Source organism: Cnephaeus nilssonii (genome assembly GCF_951640355.1).
Source record: "Cnephaeus nilssonii genome assembly, chromosome: 1".
In the NCBI taxonomy this organism is placed as follows: Eukaryota; Metazoa; Chordata; class Mammalia; order Chiroptera; family Vespertilionidae; genus Cnephaeus; species Cnephaeus nilssonii.
Window position 1 is genome coordinate 29,884,885 of NC_137072.1, and position 9,257 is coordinate 29,894,141.

General features: G+C 44.5%; 1 protein-coding gene across 1 annotated transcript; it reads left to right on the forward strand.

The window, feature by feature from the left end:
- Positions 1 to 7,967: 7,967 nt before the first annotated feature.
- On the forward strand, positions 7,968 to 8,471 carry UCN3 (urocortin 3; the record flags this gene model as incomplete). Its single annotated transcript, XM_079798568.1, has 1 exon — positions 7,968 to 8,471. One exon carries the CDS (start codon positions 7,968 to 7,970, stop codon positions 8,469 to 8,471), a length of 504 nt encoding a protein of 167 aa, XP_079654694.1.
- Between the last annotated feature and the right edge of the window lie 786 nt (positions 8,472 to 9,257).

Sequence of the window (9,257 nt, forward strand, 5' to 3'; positions counted from 1 at the left end):
AAGAAGAAGAAGAAGAAGAAGAAGAAGAAGAAGAAGAAGAAGAAGAAGAAGAAGAAGAAGAAGAAGAAGAAGAAGAAGGAGGAGGAAATTTTATGGATGGACCTGGAGATTATTACTCTAAGTGAAATAATCCAGTAAGAGTAAGACAAATACCATATGATCTCACCTATATGTAGAATCTAATGAACAAAATAAACAGACAAATAAAATGGAAACAGAGGCATCGATACATGGAACAGACTGACAGCTGTCAGAAAGGAGGGGCTTGGCTGACTGGATGAAAGAATGTGAAAAGATTAAGCAAAATCATATATATAACACATAGACACAGACAACAGTATGGTGATAGTCAGAGGGAAAAGGTCGGGGATATGCAATAGTGGGCAAAGGGGGGTGGGGAAATGGGCACAGAATGAGACTTTGCTTTGGATAATGGGCGTACAATGCAGTGTGCAGATGATGGTTTGTTGAATTGTATACTTGAAACCTATAAGGTTTTGTGAACCAATTTCATCCCAATAAATTCAATTTTAAAAGAATTAATCAATCCAACAGAATACAGAAAAAAAAAACAGGAATAAATAGGAAAAAAACTGGGGCGAATAGAAAGCACAATGTAATTCAACAGAAAATAATGCAAATACATTAGTAATCACTATTAGTATAAATTAGTTAAAGGCCTTGTTAAAATGGAGAGTGTTGGAGTAGATTTTTTTAATGTAAATAAATACCACTCCAGAGAATTTTGACACAAAAAAGACTGGTAAAAATGCACCCAGAAAAATGTTAACCAACAGAAAACTGAGATATCTGTTTTAATATCAGGCAAAACAAACTTTAAGACCACAAAAAAATGTTGTTTTGCATAAAGGGTTTGCAGTAAAATGATGAAAAGGGCCATTTATATGTACCTAGCATATAATGGACAGATTTTAAAGAAGAAATTTACAAACCCACAACACAGTGAGAGATTAGCACACACTTTTCAACAACTGAGGAGTCAAACTAAAAATCAGTAAGGGAAAATAAGGGAAGAATTGAAAAACTAGCATGACAATAATATTCTGTGCCCATGTAAAATTTTATCAAGTTCTTACAAATACCATCTTGGCATCACCCTTGTTAGAAAAATAGAGAAGGTATACTAGTCTACCTCTCCTAAAATCAGAAACAGGAGCAAAGAATGTGACAGTCCCAATCAAACAAACAAGTTAGCAACAGAGGAGGCAGTGCAAACACTCCTTTCTGACACCAAGACAAAAACCTCTTTCCTATAAATCAAGCTTTCTGCAGCTCCCTAACTGTTTTTTCCTATTTTAGCTTTTACTGCCTAGTTCAAACATTGAGAAAATAGACTATGTTATTATGTATAAGTACTTTAAGCAGTGTGGATAAATGAGTTTTATAAAAATACTAGTGGCCTGGAGCATGAAATTCGTGCACGGTGGGGGGAGGAGTCCCTCAGCCCAGCCTGCACCATCTCCAATCTGGGACCCCTCGAGGGATGTCACAGGGATCGGGCCTAAACTGGCAGTCGGACATCCCCCTCACAATCCAGGACCACTGGCTCCTAACCGCTCACCTGCCTGCCTGCCTGATCGTCCCTAACCAGTCTGCATGCCAGCCTGCTCGCCCCCAACTGCCCCCCTGCTAGCCTGATCACCCCAACTGCCCCCCTTGCTGGCTGCTTGCACCAAACTGCCCCCCCCCGTTGGTCTGATCGCCTCCAACTGCCCTCCCCTCCTGTCCTGATCTCCCCTAACCACTTCTGTCTCGGCCTCGCCACCATGGCTTTGTCAGGAAGGATGTCCAGAAGGTCTCCTGGAAGGTCTCCTGGTCTAATTAGCATATTACCCTTTTCTTAGTATAGATAGAGGCCTGGTGCACAGGTGGGGGCCGGCTGGTCTGCCCTGAAGGGGGTCCCGGATCAGGGTGGGGGTCCCCTTGAGGAGCATGGCCAGCCTGGGCAAGGGGCTGAGGGCCATTTTCAGGCTGGTCACACCCCCTTCAGGGTGAGGGTCTCTGCAGGGGGGTGTGGCCGGACTGGGCGAGGGGCTGATGGCCATTTGCAGGCTGGCAATGACCCCATTGGGGTGAGGGTTCCTGCAGGGGGCATGGCTGGTCAGTGCAAGGGGCTGAGAGCCATTTTGGGATTGTTTGCAGGCCGGCCAAGCCCCCGGCTTTGTCCGGAAGGATGTCCGGAAGGTCTCTAGAAGGTCTCTGGAAGGTCTCCTGGTCTAATTAGCATATTACTCTTTTATTAATATAGATAAGCCATTCCCATTCATTTACGAAGCCAATCAGTTTTTCTTCCCATCCTGGTCCTCCACATACTCTCTGTAGATTATTTACATCCCTAAACAACCTTCCAATGCTGAATTCACAGAACAGACCAATACCTCACATGGCCAGAGAAAGTGCAAGCAGAGCAGAATGCCATAACACTTCAGCGAGAGTGTTAAGGGAAATCACCATTTACTGGAGACAACACTCTGGTGGTTTTTGTTCACTAATCACCCTCTTTCCAAGACTCTGTCTAATCCTCCATTAGATGGAGCCAGTTTCAAGATACAAGATGCTTTTTGTGGTTTTAATCCCTGTACATTTAGGATGGCATCCTTAACCACTGCCCAGGCCTGCAAGCGTACCAGGGGGCACCCTGCCTACTCACATGTGGGAGTTCCTGGGAGCATCAGCCAATCCCAAGGCCACCCCAAGATGGTATAGTGGGAGCCCATGGGTCTTCCTGTCTGGAGAAGGAGTCAGTGGACTCAGAGGACAGCCACCAGCCACCAACACCAAGATGTTGTTTAGTCTGATGAACAAAATAGATCCAGAGACACAGAAGCATGGAACAGACTGTTGAACCTCAAAGGAAAGGTATGGGTGGGAAGTGATCAACCAAAGACCTCATACACATATATGCAAAACCCATGAACACAGACAATAGGGTGGTGAAGGCCTGAGGTGGGGGTTGGGTGGGCTAGAAGAGGTCGATGGGGGGGGGGGGAAAGAGAACATATGTAATACTTTCAACAATGAAAATTAAAAGAAAAAAAAGATGTTGTTTAGTCCTCTGGAGTTTTGGCCTCAGGTGAGGAAGTTTTCTAGGAAGTGGAAAGGAGACAGTGCCCATTAACAAGAAAAGAAGCCACTGTTTATTGTCTCTCTTTCTAAAATTCTGCTTTAAAAATAAAATCCTAACCGGTATTCAGAGGATGAATCAACCTCTCAATACCCACTGCTCACCTATCTCTTACCTTCTTGCCCACAAGTCTCTCTGTTCCTTGGTTCTCTCCACCCAAACCTCCTTTCTGTCTGAACCTTATGTTCTCCTCTCCTGGCACACATCACCTGTCTTGAATCTCCAGGATGCACCCTTCTGAGCTGTGGTGTTTGCCACACTGAAAGTAGGCTCTGTTTTTATGTCTTTCCAAACTGCGAATGTCCTGTAAGAACAGGGACTACAACTTACCCATTGAATTCCTGAGGGCTCTGGCACATGCCCCCCCGCCCCGCCCAAATATTGGATGAATAGATGAATAAATAGGTAAAATCAAATGCTTTCCCAACAAAAGCTCTAGTTATACTGTGCCTGCTCCTTATGTGCCCTTTGATAGCTCAAATATATTGAGTTTTGTGCGACAACACTGCAAGTCAGAACCCACAAGAATTACAAGACAACAGAATGGCTATCATCAACAAATCAACAAAGGACAAGTGCTGGCGAGGATGTGGAGAAAAAGGAACCCTCCTGCACTGCTGGTGGGAATGCAGACTGGTGCAGCCACTGTGGGGAACAGTATGGAGATTCCTCAAAGAACTAAACTTCAAACCGCCTTCTTTTTTTATTTTTTTATTTATTGATTAAGGTATTACATATGTGTCCTTATCCCCCCATTACTCTCACACACACTCTCATTCCCTCACCACTACCCGCCCCTGGTGTCTGTGTCCATTGGTTACACTTATATGCGTGCATACAAGTCCTTTGGTTGATCTCTCCTCTTTACCCCTGCCCTCCCCTACCTTCCCTCTGAGGTTTGACGGTCTGATCATGCTTCTCTGTCTCTGGATCTGTTTTTGTTCACCAGTTTATGTTGTTCATTATATTCCACAAATGAGTGAGATCATGTGATATTTATCTTTCTCTGACTGGCTTATTTTGCTTAGCATAATGTTCTCCAGTTCCATCCATGCTGTTGCAAATGGTAAGAGTCCCTTCTTTTTTACCGCAGGGTAGTATTCCATTGTGTGTATGTACCACAGTTTTTAATCCACTCATCTTCTGATGGGCACTTAGGCTGTTTCCAAATCTTAGCTTTGGTAAATTGTGCTGCTATGAACATAGGGGGGCATATATCATTTCTGATTGGTGTTTCTAGTTTCTCATAAGATGGGAAACCATAAAAATATTAGAGGAATCCACAGGCAACAAAATGTCAGACATATACCGAAGCAATATCTTCACTGATACTGCTGCTGGGGCAATGGAAACTAAAAAGAAACTAAACAAATGGGACTACATCAAAATAAAAGCTTCTGCAGAGCAAAAGAAACCATCAATAAAACAACAAGAAAGCCCACTGCATGGGAGATCATATTTGCCAATGTTATCACTGATAAGGGTTTAATCTCCAACATTTACAAGGAATTCATACAACTTAACAAAAGGAAGATAAACAACCCAATCAAAAAAATGGGCAATGGACCTAAATAGATACTTTTAAAAAGAAGACAGAAGCAAGGCCAAGAGACATATGGAAACATGCTCAAAGTCACTAATCATCCAAGAGATGCAAATCAAAACAACAATGAGGTACCATCTCACACCTGTCAGAATGGCTATCATCAACAAATCAACAAATGACAAGTGCTGGCCAGGATGCAGAGAAAAAGGAACCCTCGTGCACTGCTGGTGGGAATGCAGACTAGTGCAGCCACTGTGGAGAACAGTATGGAGTTTCCTCAAAGAACTAAAAATGAACTCCCATTTGACCCTGTGATCCCACTTCTAGGAATATATCCCAAGCCACCTTCTTTATTTTCAAAGCAGGTTCTAGTTCTAGATTTCCAAAAGGCAGGTTAGGATGATGGAGATGTAGAAAACCTGAAATTGGTAAGAACTAAGATTAGTAATAAAACTCTTCAAAGAAACTGCCTCTCAGTTTAACAGTGTTTTTTTGTTGTTGTTGTTGTGTGTTTTTTTTGGTGTGTGTGTGTGTGTGTGTGTGTGTGTGTGTGTGTGTGTTTTTATTGATTTTTTACAGAGAGGAAGAGAGAGGGATAGAAAGTTAGAAATATCGATGAGAGAGAAACATCGATCAGCTGCCTCTTGCACACCCCCTACTGGGGATGTGCCCGCAACCAAGGTACATGCCCTTGACCGGAATCGAACCCGGGACCCTTGAGTCCGCAGGCCGACGCTCTATCCACTGAGCCAAACCGGTTTCGGCTATTGTGTGTTTTTTTATCAATGAAGCAAGCTGCTAGGGCAGAAGGGGAAGTGAGAGGTGGGGAGGGCTGGGAGGAAAGGCAGGTAGGAGGGGTCAAGGATAGAGACTGCCTGCTGTATCCATGACGTGGACAGCTGCTTCTGGTTGTATTTTAAATGAAATCTCATCCCAGTGTAGACAGACACCACGTCTGGAATTAGGACCCACCCTGTGATCTGTCACTTTTAAATACACACACGAGGGAGTGGAGCGGTCTCCATAGAGAGGAAACAATTCAAGAAAAGGAGCCGGCAACCCCAGCAGAGACAGAAGTTCAGGGGGATGTTCCCAGGGCAGACCTGGTCCTGAAGCTGCACCTGCCTCACTGAGCATCTCCACTCCGGAGGAAAGTCCATTCTCGGGTAAGATTTTGGATAGAGGCTTTTCTACGAAGGATAAATTTATTTGCCCTAAATTAGGCAGGAGGTGCTGGGGACTGGACAAGGGTGAGACATGAAAGTTGAGAGACAGGGCTGCATGCCACAGTGTTTTAAATATGAGACCATGGGGAAGTTTCTAAGGGGGGTGGGGAGGGACAGGCAAAATGATCCTTTTGTTGATACAGACACACACATGCTTTGCAAAAGGTAATAGATTGAAGGCACAATGGATTCATACAAATCTATTTTTTCAGAATGGAATTCAGTCATGAACATGAAAAATGTCCCTCGGTAATAGTTTACCAATGGGGATAGGAGGTAGGAACTACAGAATATTCCCTACTGCTTGCAGGAGCAGGAGGATGCTTGCAATTATTGTTTATCATGTGCCAGCATCTTTAACCTCTGTCATCTTTCATTCTCTCAATACACCGGTGAGGCAGGTAATGTCTCCTTTTTAGGATGTGGACTAAGAGATTCACCCAAGATAATTAAGAAAGTGAGGAAAGTTAATTAAGAAAGTGAGGAAAGTTTCAAACCCAGGTCCTTTGCCTTCAAAACCTGGAGTCCTTTCCCCCTTGCTACACAAGGGACTTTGGAGGAAAGGGACAGATATCTCCAAGGACTTGGTGCTACCTGTGAAAGGGAAAAACCATTTTGATGCCCAAATTTTCTGAGAAATCCTGTTGGCAATTTTCTCAAGCATAGCAATCTAGCAAACACACACACACACACACACACACACCACTTCCAATAATGGATTAAATAATACGACAGTGTTATAAATTCTGCCCATGACGAGTTATATGTAACATGTCAACTTTCCTCCGGCTGTTCCCCCCTCTTTGGAGGAAGAGCCATTCGCATAGAAACCTTCACTGCTCGCTTTGAGAGTGCACTGCTTAGAGGTGTCTGTGTGCGTGTGTGTGTGTGTGTGTGTGTGTGTGTGTGTGTGGTCACACAACACTAACACGAGTCTACAAGAAGAAAACAGCTTACTGCTATACTCACTACTATCCCATTTAAAGTTATTAAAGCTTTCCCTAGGTTCTGCAGCCACTGTTTTCTAAAATTTTTTTAAATTTTTCATTTTTAAAAATATACTTTTATTGATTTCGGAGAGGGAAGGAGAGGAAGAGAGAGATAGAAACATCAATGATAATCATTGATTGGCTGCCTCCTGCACACCCCTGACTGCGGATCGAACCCACAATCCAGATATGTGCCCAACCAGAAATTGAACTGTGACCTCCTGGTTCATAGGTCGACACTCAACCACCAAGACACAATAGCTGAGCTAAATTCTTCATTTTTTAAATTCAACTTCTTAACAGTGTTTGCAGACAAACTGTATAAAATAGGGAATAACATTGTCATCCTTCCCACCCCTTCCCTGCTGGAAAATGGAGCTAGCAGGGGGCACAGCTATATAACCAAACTCTTCCCCTTCTAGTACTCTCTTCCTCAGAGATGCTCTGAATTTCAGGCTGGCCCAGGTTCCTAGGACTGGACTATGTCACAGATTTCAGAAGTATGTGTGTATCTTTAAATAACCCAGAGAAGATACTGTTGTAACAACCTTAAAGAATGGTTGAGTTTCAGATATACAAACAAAAAAAATATAGATGTAGAGTTTTACCCCTCTACTTTAAATCTAAGTAGATGGGGCTTGCTTATTTTCACAGCAGGTAGCAGAGAAATATAAATGTCTGTGGTGTTTCACTAGACATGATGGCAAAAGCACCCGAAGAATGGAAGAGGAGAAACTTGCTTAGGAATTAGACTTCAGTAGGGAAGCAAAGGATGACGGATGACTTTTCCCTGTGGAGAGTTTGTTTTCCTTTACCCTGCAAACTCTAGATAGAGGTAAATGAGAGAGAGAGAGAGAGAGAGAGAGAGAGAGAGAGAGAGAGAGAGAGAGAGAGAGAAAACGAAATCTGCAACTCAGTCCCCTGAGACAAATGTCCAGATGCTGCTGTGGGTGGCGAGAACCATTGTAGTAAGCAGAGTATAGAGAAAACCCCAGGTCCTTCTGAGCCTTGAGCCCCTCTCACGCCCCTTCCCATTTCCCTCATTTCTACCACAGGGAGAGATGCTTGTGCCAGCCCACTTCCTGCTGCTGCTGCTGCTGCTCCAAGGGGCCCCCAGGATGAGTCTGTCCCATAAGTTCTCCAAAGCCGAGTCCATCTTCTGCTGCATCAACACGGCCCTGTCTGAGGCCAAGAAAAGCCAGCTGGAGGATATACCCCTGCTGAGCAAGAGAGGCTTCCCCTACCTACCCAGCCAGGACCCATCCTCAGATGAGGACAAAGAGAAGGAGGAGAAGGGAGAAGACAAGAAGAAAAGGACCTTCTCTGGCCCCAGGGATAGTGGTGGAGCTGGAAGCTCTCGGTACAAGTACTTATCCAAAGCACAGCTCAAAGGGAAGCTGTACCAGAACAAGGCCAAGAGTGACCGGCGCACCAAGTTCACTCTTTCCCTTGATGTTCCCACTAACATCATGAATGTCCTCTTAAACATTGCCAAGGCCAAGAACTTGAGAGCCAAGGCAGCTGCCAATGCCCATCTGATGGCACAGATTGGACGGAAGAAGTAGGATCGAGGACAGCAGGGCAGCCCATTAAGGACAAGGATAGAGGTCAGGTGGAGGGTAAGAGTTTGCCCACCCAACCGGTTTTTATTTTGTGGACAGTCCAGTTTTACAGTCTGCTGCATTGCTCAACGCCTCTGATCCTTTCCTATCTCCAGCCCAGCTTTCTCTGTACAATACACAGGCATGCAGAATTGTCCCAACTTCACAGATATGAATCTATTAAGGCCTCTCCCTATGTTCTGTGTCTCTTTTTCTCTTTCCCCACACTTCTCCATGAAGATCCCGTGCCTGGGAAGAGAGGACCTAGGGCTCCTCTATTCACACGGCAACCCCAGCCAAGGCTGGAAGATAAAGAGACACACTGATTACCATCCTGCCACAGATCCCTACCCTACCCTCTTGCTTCCATTAAAACAAGTGACTTCTTGAACCCCTGGTTTGTGTCAGTTCCTCTTACATCAGCCAGCTGCCTCCAAACTTTTGAACTCAGAAAGAAAAGGCAAATGAGGGAGGATATAGATAAGTCAATTCCCCATCTCTCCCAGGATGGGAATGGTTCTTGGGTGTCATAGGTAGAGTAAAGAAGAGCTTAGGAAAGATCAAACTGACAGGATTATGTCAGGTGTCATTCAAACTAGAGCCATCTCCATGGCTTGATCCTACCCAAAGGGCACAGCCTGGGCTAGACAGGAGAGGGAGCTTTCAGTATCCCCCATGGGACACCCCACATCCTCATGGCCTGCTAGTGCATAGGCTGTGGAAGACTTTAATAGCTGCTCACTGAACCCA